A 12,953-nucleotide genomic window follows, 5' to 3' on the forward strand; every position below is an offset into this window, starting at 1 on the left:
ATATGTACAAGTGGTAGGTTCTCATTAGTTAGCTCTTTTATACATAGTAGTATAAAAATATACATATGTCAGTCCCAATCTCGCAATCCATCCGACCCCCATGACGAGTGTCTTAAGTCCTTTTTATCTTCAATATTTCTGTTCATTTCCCTCTGTTTGTGGTGGTGGTGGTTGATGTTGTTGAGACTGGGTTTGTCCTGCACAGCCTCTCATGTTTTGAGTTTTGCCTGTCGACTTCTGGTAGCATCATTGAGTGTGTTATTCTGACTGTTGTGTGTCTTGCCAATTATATCATGCTATCGGCTACTGATACTCATTTCTAGGGTCACTGATTCATTCAGGGTTGCAAGCAGTCTCATTCTCAGCCCTTCTTTGTTTAGTCACTAGAATACGTCTAAAAAGACAAACTCTCCTGTTATTAACCGCTGGGGTGTCCTCGTATATAAATCATATATGGAAGGTGGTATAAATACTTGATGTTTTTATCTTTTTTTGGCATATTGTCAAAATAGTGAGGTAGTTCACTAACATCACCTGAAAGTGACCAAAGGAGTTACTGCTGTTACTGTCACTGACACCATCATCTGTCATCATCAACTTGTGGATTTAAACACATTTGATGAGTTTCAATCCATTGCACTTATTATCCTTATCGCTGCTCAGATCTTCCATCCCTAAACAGTGGGCTTACTCAGAGTGGGAGTCCCTTGAGCTGGGCCATCTCCATGGCTTTCTTGCTTTTGGGTATGACTGTGTGTTTCAGGCTTGTATTTTCCATATTGATAATCTAGAATTAGCCATTTTGTCAGGGAGCCCTGGTTCTTTTTCAGGGGAACTGGTAATTAGAAATTACAATCTGAAAAAAAAAAAAGAAGAAATTGCAATCTGAGGACAGAGGTGCTTATTACTACTCATTATTGTTTATGGATCTTCCCATTGGATGGAACTGGTATATGTGTGTGTGTGTGTGTGTGTGTGTGTGTGCGCGCGTGCGCACATATACATTTAAGATTAAAGCATGTCTGTCTTGAGATCAAGACAGAGTGACAATTCCAATTCAGTGTGACAATTCAAATTCAGATTCAGAACTATAGGTCTTTTAACCCTTATGTTGTGCCTTCTTTATCTTTTCAACTATTTTTTTCAGAAAGACTTGTATGTTTTAGGGCTTCCCTGGTGACTCAGATGGTAAAGAATCTGCTTGCAATGCAGGAAACCTGGGTTTGATCCCTGCTCAAGAAATTCCCCTGGAGAAGGGAATGGCTACCCACTCAAGTTTTCTTGCCTGGAGAATTCTATGGACAGAGGAGCCTGGCAGGGGACTAGAGTCTTTGTATGTTTTAAGGCATATTGATTGGGGAAAAAGTAATGTCCTTTGTCAGCCTCATTTATGACTAACCTTGCCTTTTAGATCGTGGATAATTAGGTAGGTTCTGCCATCTTCCTCATGGTCAAGTGCTGTTATTACAGTTTAGAAGTAACAAGGTTATGTTCTAGCCTGGCAAACCCAAAATCTTTAACCCAACAGAAATGTCAGGCACTGTCAGATTACTTAGTTTGGTGTGGCTAGATTAGCCTCATCGACAGATTTTAAGACAAAAGAACTTCTAATTTCTTGGTATTTCTTTTTTTTGGTATATCTAGTTACTGCATTATTATATATTATTAAATAATATTATTCACATATTGCAAATATATATTGAACTGTGTCTAAATATCAGAATGAAGTTCTAAATTTTCATAATCAAACTTTTTTACTCAAATATGCATGGAAGACTATTATATGTTTGAATAATATGTTATTTTGGCTGTCTGTGGGCTTCCTTCATAACTCAGTTTGTAAAGAATCTGCCTGTAATGCAGGAGACCCCGGTTTGATTTCTGGGTTGGGAAGATCCCCTGGGGAAGGGATAGGCTACCCATTCCAGTATTCTTGGGCTTTCCTTGTGGCTCAGCTGGTAAAGAGTCTACCTGTAGTGCAGGAGACCTGGGTTCAATCCCTGGATTGGGGCGATATCCTGGAGAAAGGAAAAGCTACCCACTCCAGTATTCTGGCCTGGAGGATTCCCTAGACTGTACAGTCCATGGGGTCACAGAATCGGACATGACTGAGCGGCTTTCACTTTGGCTATCTGTATCCCCATTAGCCAATTAAAGAACATTTGTCAATACATATTCATAGTATATGATAATAGGAGTAAGACTTCCAGTTGTAGCATTCCACATGGATAAATATTTGTGCTGGCTTGGTTATGGTCTAGAAATCAAAGGTCAGCACTTTTATTAGTTATTATTTATTAAAATTTAAAAATACGTGGGCTCCAGAAAGTAGATTTGTTGAGATAGTCAATTAAGATTTAGATTACAAGAAATGTTTTAAACGAAATTATTCCTGGCCCTACAGATACTGTTAGTGACCCCAGTGGTAAGGATTTCAATCAGTATCTTACAGATGGACATATTTGATAGTGGAATATGTGGATTATTTTCCCTATTAAAGAAATGAAAGTGTGATTTAATCTCCACCTGTATGGCTGAGGAGCCGCCTCTGGCTCCCCTGTATATGCTTAGCTACTGCACTCAGACCAGCTCCTAAATAGGATTAATTTGCTCTAAAGGCGGCTAACTGCTCAGACCTCACTTTCTTTCAATCATTGCTCTGGTTATTGCAAAACTCTTTCTGAAAGACTTAATATGCATCTTTTTTTGCTGGCAAATTACTGCTCATTTAGAAGTCCTAGAGTTAGCCCACTGCAGAAAGAAGGTTGGAAGTCTAATTTAAATAACTATCAGGACTTTTTCTCAGGCTTGCTCAAATTAAAATGCATGCGTGTTTGAAGATACTCTTGCTTTTATTAAAAAGCTGTATTTAACCCACTAAGATCATTTCCTCGCAGACATGGCTGTTATGCTTGTCTCATTAGGTTGACAAAAGATGGGTCAGAGGTTGCTGTAACACCTGGACACCTGGTGCCCTGCTCTGTCTGGAGTTGGGGATTTTGTCAGAAGGACGCTGAGGCTCTCTTACAGGAACTCATATTCTAAAGAACATCACGGTCCCGTCCTTGTTGGTGCTTCCTCGTCCTGCTGTGACGATATTAAGAACCAGCTCTCCAGTCCCTGGCAGGGTTGCCTCTTTCTAACTCTGTGAAAACAGAGAAAACTGCCTGACAAAGGTCCTGTCTCTTCCCAGCAGACATTTTCATCGTTTTCTTTTGCCGGAATAACGAAGTCTCCCCGTGGTTTCTTAGATGCTCAGGGTACCCGAGTTTCTGAGCACACTGTCCCGTCTGGCCCTCCCTGTCATGGAGAGGCAGATGGGGGCCGGCCCTCATGACCTTTTCTCACTGCCCTGCATCAGAGAAAATAGGCCAGCCTCGGTTCCCTGGCTTTCCTGTTGAATTCTGACCTGAGGAAGGGTATCTGGGGACCAAAACATCTTAAAAATCAATTTGTTCAGTTGCCCGTTCAATGCCTAAACCCCTTTCAGTATTAGCACTAAAGCCCCCTGGGATGCACTGGCCATGGCTCTTGTGCGATAGATGCAGCAGCAGAAAACCTGGAGAAAGATCCCTGCCTTTGTGGGGCCTGAAGTCGAGTAGCAGGGAGGTGGGCAGTCTTTGCTTTTATCCCAATGTATCCATTCGTGTGCCAGTTATTGGTCACCTATACATTTGACAGATGGATCTGTGATGCCATCAAAAGCACTGACAGGCATGTTGGAGGAGTCAAGGAAATAACCTTGAGCCAAGGCTCCAGAAACACCCTCCCTCATCCACGCTGACAGGCAACCACAGCCTCTGCTCGTGCACAGGTTTCTAGTTGGCCCCGCTCTCCTGGCATTTATCCCATGTTACTTCCCCGGATCTGTGCAGGTGTCACAGGTTCTTCTGTCTGGTGCTTGCCAAGGGCTGTGAACGCTGTCCTCTTCCTTTCGTAAGGACCCAGGAAATGGGATCTGACACTATCAGAGTGATGGGTGCACTCTCTCCTTGCCACAGCCCCAGTGCTCTGAGGACTCTCTCTCTTTCCTCTTCATGAACCCAGCCATCCATTGCTTCTTTTTGTTGTCATTGAAGTACGGTTAGTTTACAGTGTTGTGTCGGATTCAGGTGTTCAGCAGAGTGATTCTGATATACATACACATATATGCATATGTATGTATATATGTATCTCCATTCTTCTTTAAATTCTTTTCCCTTATGTTGGATTATGTGTGTGTGCTCAGCTGTGTCTGACTCTTTGCCACCCCTTGGACTGTAGCCCACCAAGCTCCTCTGTCCATGGGGATTCTCCAGGCAAGAATACTGGAGTGGGTTGCCATTTCCTCCTCCAGGGGATCTTCCCAACCCAGGCATCAAACCCACATCTCCTGTGTCTCCTGCATTGCATGCAGATTCTTTACCACTGAGTGACCTGGGAATTAGATTTTTTAGATTTCTTTCCCTCATAAGGTTATTACAAAATATTGCCTGACACAGGAAACCAGGAAAAGGAGCCTCACCAGAAAAGGGACTGAGGGTCTGTTGTCCAGAAGGCATGACTTGAGGCCAGGATGGGGGACACGCAGGACTTTTCTTGGGCAGCGAAGGAAGACAAATGGAAACAGTGAGTGTGCAGAGCTTTGTAAAAGTCAACTAGAACTGTGGGAGATGGTAGTTGATTCTGCTCTCAGTTCAGTTCAGTTCAGTTGCTCAGTCGTGTCCGACTCTTTGCAACCCCATGAACCGCAGCATGCCAGGCCTCCCTGTCCATCACCAACTCCCAGAGTCCACCCAAAACCACGTCCATTGAGTCGGTGATGCCATCCAACCATCTCATCCTCTGTTGTCCCCTTCTCCTCCTGCCCTCAATCTTTCCCAGCATCAGTGTCTTTTCCAGTGAGTCAGCTCTTCACATCAGGTGGCCAACGTATTGGAGTTTCAGCTTCAACATCAGTCCTTCCAATGAACACCCAGGACTGATCTCCTTTAGGATGGACTGGTTGGATCTCCTTGCAGTCCAAGGGACTCTCAAGAGTCTTCTCCAACACCACAGTTCAAAAGCATCAATTCTTTGGCACTCAGCTTTCTTTATAGTGAAACTCTCACATCTGTACATGACCACTGGAAAAACCATAGCCTTGACTGCTGTTGCTGCTGCTAAGTTGCTTCAGCCATGTCCGATTCTGTGCGACCCCATAGATGGCAGCCCGCCAGGCTCCACCGTCCCTGGGATTCTCCAGGCAAGAACACTGGAGTGGTGTGCCATTTCCTTCTCCAATGCATGAAAGTGAAAAGTGAAAGTGAAGTTGCTCAGTCGTGTCTGACTCTTTGCAACCCCATGGACTGCAGCCTACCAGGCTCCTCCGTCCATGGGATTTTCCAGGCAAGAGTACTGGAGTGGGTTGCCATAGTCTTGACTAGACAGACCTTTGCTGGCAAAGTAATGTCTCTGCTTTTCAATATTCTGTATAGGTTGGTCATAACTTTCCTTCCAAGGAGTAAGTGTCTTTTAATTTCATGGCTGCAGTCACCATCTGCAGTGATTTTGGAGCCCAGAAAAATAAAGTCAGCCACTATTTCCACTGTTTCCCCATCTATTTGCCATGAAGTGATGGGACCAGGTGCCATAATCTTAGTTTGCTGAATGTTGAGCTTTAAGCCAACTTTTCACTCTCCACTTTCACTTTCATCAAGAGGCTCTTTAGTTCTTCTTCACTTTCTGCCATAAGGGTGGTGTCCTCTGCATATCTGAGGTTATTGATATTTCTCCCGGCAATCTTGATTCCAGCTTGTGCTTCCTCCAGCCCAGCGTTTCTCATGATGTACTCTGCATAGAAGTTAAATAAGCAGGGTGACAATATACAGCCTTGACGTACTCCTTTTCCTATTTGGAACCAGTCTGTTGTTCCATGTCCAGTTCTAACTGTTGCTTCCTGACCTGCATATAGGTTTCTCAAGAGGCAGTCAGGTGGTCTGGTATTCCCATCTCTTTCAGAGTTTTCCACAGTTTCTTGTGATCCACACAGTCAAAGGCTTTGGCATAGTCAATAAAGCAGAAATAGATGTTTTTCTGGAACTCTCTTGCTTTTTCGATGATCCAGCAGATGTTGGCAATTTGATCTCTGGTTCCTCTGCCTTTTCTAAAACCAGCTTGAATATCTGGAAGTTCATGGTTCACATATTGCTAAAGCCTGGCTTGGAGAATTTTAAGCATTACTTTATTAGTGTGTGAGTTGAGTGCAATTGTGTGGTACTTTGAGCATTCTTTGGCATTGCCTTTCTTTGGGATTGGAATGAAAACTGACCTTTTCCAGTCCTGTGGCCACTGCTGAGTTTTCCAAATTTGCTGACATATTGAGTGCAGCACTTTCACAGCATCATCTTTCAGAATTTGAAATAGCTCAACTGGAATTCCATCACCTCCACTAGCTTTGTTTGTAGTGATACTTCCTAAGGACCACTTGACTTCACAATCCAGGATGTTTGGCTCTAGGTGAGTGATCACACCATCATGATTATCTGGGTCCTAAAGATCTTTTTTGTACAGTTCTTCTGTACGCATGAATCTTATAAAGATTATACTTCTATGGTCATCTTGTAATATTTTCCTAATGGAATAAGCCTGTGTCAAAAGAACGTTTATTGAAAAGAACCTTCTGATTCCGCTCTGCTGGAACACAAATGCTCCTGGAATGGCAGGTAATGAGGCTGGAATGGCAGAGTCCACACTCAGGAATGGGGTTTCCCTGGTGGCTCAGATGGTAAAGAGTCTGCCTGCAGTGCAAGAGACCCAAGTTCGATCCCTGGGTCAGGAAGATCCCTGGAGAAGGGAATGGCAGCCCACTCCATTATTCGTGCTTGGAGAATTCCATGGACAGAGGAGCCTGGCTGGCTACAGTCCATGGGCTCTTAAAGAGTTGGACACCCCTGAGTGACTGACACTTTCGCTTTACCTTAATCACCTCTTTAAAGGCCCTGTTTCCAAAAGCAGCCTCATGCTGAGGTGCTGGAGGTTATGGTTTCAACATATGAATGTGTGTGTTGGGGGGTGCAATTCAGCCCCAACAGGGTAAAAAAAAAAAAAAAAAAAAAAAGGCAAGGGAAGCTATAAACAGAATTCTCCAAGCAAGAATGCTGGACAGAGTTGCCGTTTCCTTCTCCAGGGGATCTTCCTGGCCCGGGGATGAAACGCTAGTCTCGTCTCCACATCTTTTGCATTGGCAGGCGGACTCTTTACCACGGCACCACCTGTGAAGCCCTGTGATTACATGGGATTAAAAAAATAAAAGGGCCCATTCCTGAGGGTTCCTATGAGTCATTGGAGTTGGGTAGAGCTGTCAGTTTCAAGCTGTTTAAAGGATGAATTAGTGGCCTGAAGACCACAGGTATGAAGTAATGCTCCTCCTGACATGTGTATGCATCCAGCACGGAGGTTTCCTTAACCTTGGCTGCCCTTCATACAGCCTTGAGTACTCGTGAGGAATACATAAGGGCATCCTTTAGAATTCTTTTCAATAAATGTTCTTTTGAGACAGGCTTATTCCATTAGGTAAATATTACAAGATTACCATAGAAGTATAATCTTTACAAGATTCATGCGGCAAGTAAGGAAAGAAAGAAATATTAATAGATAGCCCTTTGGATGTTGTCCTTGTTTTTAATAAACAAAACAAAGAATTATAGATGTGAAGTCTGCCTTTCTTCAGGGCTCAGTTTGTTTTTTTTTTTTCTTTTTAAAACAAGGTTGGCTTTATTTTCAATTTGAAAAAGACAATTTTATAGAGTAGGTGATCTAAGCTTACTCTTAATGGTAGAATTCAGGTTTTTTTTAAAAATTTATTTGGGGAAGAGGATGGGAGACTGAATGTGTGGAATACAAAAAGAAATACTCTCTCCTGTTGAATTCATGAATCATACTAGGTTGACGTTGCTTTGTTTTGTTTATCTAACTTTTCGGTGCCCTTTGTCAGACCAGATTGAAGGGGTTTCATTTTCCAAAAAGACACGTAATATATGTAAGGTGTATATTTAACGTCATATTCAGATCTATGACTTTTTAAGCTATCAACAAGGCTGTCTGGATTGCTAGTTCTAAAGATGGTAGGAACTGTAGTTCCCCAGCCCTGATGTTTCCTCTGCTGTGGCAGGAACTGTACTGGCGCAGCACCCTGGTGCCTTTTCTCTGTCCACGTGGAACTGCTGGGCAGGAGGCTGGGAGCACGCATGGTCCAGGCCCTCCTTTGGGAACTCGCTCCCCCTAGCAGCCCTTCCTCCATCCTGGGAGTTTGCCAGCAGCTCCTGACACAGGGAGGCCTTGTGGCTTTCTGTTGCTGCCTGTGGCTGGGTGGGTGAGTCTGTTCCGTTCTGTGCCCAGTTCTAGCAAGCCCATGTTTACTGCACATCAGCTGTAATCTGCATAGTTTGCACGGCCGGGCTCATTGGTAATAAAGGCGGTGTTTTGACAGCCTGTCCACCTGTTTTCTTGAGCTCATCCCTCAGCTGGTCCAGAATCTGGGAGGGGACCAGTCATTAGGCATGTGTCTTAAATTCCCACAACTCCCTGACAGTTGTAGCATCTCTTACAGATGAGGAGGGGGGGAGCCCCAGAAGGGTAAATCACTCTGAAGTTACATGTGGAGTCCTGGTCAGTCTAATTCTCAAACCCATGTCCATTAGGACACACTGACAAAATATCACAGGGAAAGCTATTAGAAGGCTTTACTTATATAAATCACTGAGCTCTACAGAGGAGTTTTATTATTGGTAGCCTGGCATGCTCACACCTATAAACACAGACATTTTCATGCAGCCTGCGAGTCCTGGAATGCACAGATGCTTGTCCACCTCCCCAGTTCCTCTGGCTGCCTTGGCATCCTCCAAAGCTTTACACTCTTTCTAACATCCCAGGCATCTGTTGTCTCTTCTGCCTGGGATACTTCCTTCTCTGCCATCCTCCCCTTAGCCTGGGAGCTCCTGCTTACCCTTCAGATCTCAGCTCCCAAGATCAGTTCCTCAAACCGGCTGCCATATCTAAAGACAACTCCATCATGATTTCTGCCAGCCACCTGACCAGCGATCACTGGTGATCACGTGTGCATTTCAAGCCTACACTTCCCAGCAACTGAAGCGCTATGAGCACTGTGGTCACTTTTCTGTTGTCCACCATGGTGAGCTTAGTGTCTTAATATAGTGACAGTGCGATGGTGGCCCCCAACGTGGTTGCTGGGTGAATAATCAGACAAAATGCATTTGCCTTAAGCTCTTTGCTGGTTGTTTTCTCCTTAATACTTGTAAATAGCATGGTAAAGAGAGCCTCTTTCCTGATAACTGTACTAAAAATATATAGGACTGAAATCTATAGTCGTTTTTGAGGCTTTAAACTATGGGAAGCATAGAATGAATTTCTAAGTGTGCATAAGTAAGGACTTATTTACTGTCTCGGGCATGGAATAAGACAGCTCTGCCCCAGAGATGGAACCGGCTTTGTGTGGTCCTGGCTGTGGAATGTGGAAAGGAACTTCTCCCCTCGCATTTCAGTGTTAGGTGATATTAAGCACCAACTTCTGCTTGCTTTTTGTAGCTCCAGGAAGAAAATTGTAAAGCTGAATCTAGTCCTTCAGACCCTTTCCATAGGAGCTATGCTAATATCTACTTACGTTTTTAATATAGTTCTTGATAAGCTATTTATTGGTTCATATATAAAATGAGGTCAGTCATAGTGTAGTGTGTGAATTAATTTTTTTCTAGCCAAGTATAATATGATTATGTATTATAAAAAGACTAAGTGTTGATAGTTTGGGAGCAAAATAAAGGATTTTCCCACGTGCTTCTTTCTCTCCTCCAATTGCACTAGAATAACAGTGAATATCTTAGAGGTGCAAAACCAAAGACATTTCTTCACACTTAATTTTGCATCTGTCAAATCCTGAAAGTGTTGATCAAGGCAGAATTTTGGTTTCTGGGCAGCTGTTTTCCTGCAACAACTGCCCACAGGTAATTAACAAGGGGCCGGGATCTGGGTTGTAAGTAACATTGACCACTGTGCCTTCAGGAGTATGTTTCTGGAAGACAGCTGATATTGTTTCTTTTTGTCCTCTCCACCCCCACGACACAGGGCATTGATGTCCAGGATGCTCCTCTGAAGGAAATAAAGGTGACCAGTTCCCGGCGATTCATAGCATCATTTAACGTCGTGAACACAACCAAACGAGATGCTGGAAAATACCGCTGCATGATTCGCACTGACGGGGGAGTTGGCATATCCAACTATGCAGAGTTGGTAGTTAAAGGTATATAATGTTATTTTTATACCCCCATATAGTCTATTAAAACAGGCATGTGGGACGGTTATAAGGTCATGATTTGTTGAAAACTCAGACTCATGCTCCTGTTTCTGAACAGTGGTTTGGTGACAGGCTGTATTGATGGATTACATTTTAAGTACAGATTTCACACGTGAGCAATATTTTTGAAAAATGTATTTTATTTATGTTGGTTCAGTTGCATACAAAGCAGTGAATGTGCTCTTGGCAAGTTCTTCTGCCAACTCTGTATACAGAGATTACAGCCTATAAATTGTTTTTTTTTAAGGAATGAAATTTTTTGTACTGATACAAAATCACTTAAAATGCAAATATTCCCCCATCCAGGGTGTTTACGATAGCAGGGTGGTTAATAAAATGAGGCAGTGTCAGTATAGAAATGCTCCGTCATATCACACAGACCACTCTGATAACAGTGAGTTAGCATTCATAATGCTGCCGTTAGGGTCTATTACTATATTTTGTGTGACTGAAGAATTAAGTCATTATAGTCAGGAAGGTGGGAGATGAGTTAAATAAAAGGGGGGATATAAATTTCCTTTAGCTAGTTTGATGTTTTTTGTGTGTGCACGGACTTTGGAGTTTATAGTACTGAACTGCTAAGGCAGTTTTTGGTCCCAAACAGAATAATTTGGACTTTTAGATATACCATGAGGCATTTTTATACAACTTGTGGCAAGCCATTTCTGCTTCTTCCTAGGGGAACAGAATGATGCCTACTTTAAAATTTTTTCTCCTGCATTTGTTAAACAGGGAATGTAAAATCGGTTTCTTTTGGAGGGACTATTGTCCCTTTTGTCAGCAAATTTCTCTATGCAGGCAGTTCTGCAGACTGCGGGGTTCAAACCCCAGCGCTAGCTGCATGGGTGTGGTCCTGTGCTCTGGATGCTTCTCTTTCCTCAGGTTTAAAATAGACTTACTAATGTGTTTGACCCAGGACTCCCCGGGTGGGTCCAGTGGCTAAGACTCCGAGCTCCCAGGGCAGGGGATCTGGGTTCGATCCCCAGGTGGGGAACAAGATCCCACATGCCACAGAACTAAGACCTGGCACAGCCAATTGGAAAAGAATAACGTGACTGACCCTCAAGGGCTATCAGGAAGATCAGATGCAGCAAATAGGTGAATGGCACTAAGAATACCTCGTGGGCAGCCCACCGCTGTTCAGTCCATGATGGGGGAGAGGTGGCTCTTTCTCTGCTCTGGTCCATTAGTGGTCCTCATCTGAGAATGCGCAGCTCAATCACCTTTCCAAAAATAATAATAATAATACACCAGCCCACTTCTTCTCCACCTCCGCTACCACACCTGTATTGAATCAGAGTCTCCAGGGGCACAGCCTCTGCGATAAAATCTATAGGCGATGTGGGTAAATGCTTCTGTTGTGAAACTAGCCCCACCAGTGTTAGTCATGCCCGGCTTAGGGTATAAGCCAGCAGTGTTTATCTGTAGCTAACACGACTAACATTCTGCGGAAGGAAACAAGGAGCCAGCCGCACACTGCCGTTTAGACTCGAATGACCTAATTTGCCATGCCTGATCCCTGTGAGTGTGGGCTTGTAGCAAAGCTTTAGCCTGTCTGGCTACTTTTGGAGTTTGGATTTTATCTGTAAGCAGAGGGAACTGTGCATAGATGTGCACACTGTCCCCTGCAGAAGGGTCTCTGGGTAGAAAACCCACACCATTTGCCAACAAATCCATAGGACCGGCCGCCTTGCTGGTCCCAAGGCTGAGTTCTTTATTGTCATCGGTGTAACTTCACTGTCATCTTGGCCCAGTTCTTTGTGGTTGTGTCCTGTTTTCTGATTTCTGGTTGCTCCAGTGCTTCACTGTGACCCCCCTGGGCCACCTGAGGCATGGTGCTCTGTAATCACTGTGATGAAAATTTAGTCGCCTCTAAATATTGCCTCCATGGGAAAGTTGATTTGTTGGGAGTTATAAGCAAATCACATGGCAAATAGATGGGGATAAAGTGGAAACAGTGACAGATTTTATTTTCTTGGGCTCCAAAATCACTGTGGATGGTGAGTGCAGCCACAGAATTAAAAGACCCTTGCTCCTTGAAAGAAAAGCTATGACAAACCTGGATAGCATATTAAAAAACAGAGACATTACTTTGCTGCAAAAGGTCTGTCTAGTCAAAGCTATGGTTTTTCCAGTAGTCATATATGGATATGAGAGTTGGACCATAAAGAAAGCTGAGTGCTGAAGAATTGATGCTTTTGAACTGTGATGTTGGAGAAGACTCTTGAGAGTCCTTTGGACAGCAAGGAGATCAAACCAGTCAATCCTAAAGGAAATCAGTCCTGAATATTCATTGGAAGGACTGATGCTGATGCTCCAATACTTTGGCTACCTGACGTGAAGTGTCAGCTCATTGGAAAAGACTCTGATGCTGGGAAGATAGAGGGCAGGAGAAGGGGGCAACAGAAGATAAGATGGTTATATAATATCACTGACTCAATGGACATGATTTGGAGGAAACTCCAAGAGATAGTGAAGGACAGGGAAGCCTGGCATGCTGCAGTTCATGGGATCACAAAAGAATCGGACACATCTGAGAGACTGAACAACAAACAATAACAATAAGCAAGTCAGACATCTCTGGTCTGCCAGAACACAGCTAAGCACAGAGGATGTGTGGGTTCAA

The 12,953-nt window shown here is 43.6% G+C and overlaps 1 protein-coding gene across 6 annotated transcripts in view; it reads left to right on the forward strand.

Annotated features, from left to right (window-relative positions):
- Positions 1-12,953, forward strand: part of PTPRM (protein tyrosine phosphatase receptor type M) — a 665,201-nt gene that overhangs the window by 281,104 nt on the left and 371,144 nt on the right. For 5 of the 6 annotated variants that reach the window (XM_059881042.1, XM_024984488.2, XM_024984489.2 and 2 more), the window contains exon 6: positions 10,099-10,273. In XM_059881042.1, the coding sequence (XP_059737025.1) occupies positions 10,099-10,273 (175 nt within the window). Of the gene's footprint in view, positions 1-8,172; positions 8,329-10,098; positions 10,274-12,953 lie in introns of those variants that run through there. The other variant, XM_059881041.1, reaches the window with a different exon arrangement.

This window comes from Bos taurus, chromosome 24 (genome assembly GCF_002263795.3).
Source record: "Bos taurus isolate L1 Dominette 01449 registration number 42190680 breed Hereford chromosome 24, ARS-UCD2.0, whole genome shotgun sequence".
Lineage (NCBI taxonomy): Eukaryota > Metazoa > Chordata > Mammalia > Artiodactyla > Bovidae > Bos > Bos taurus.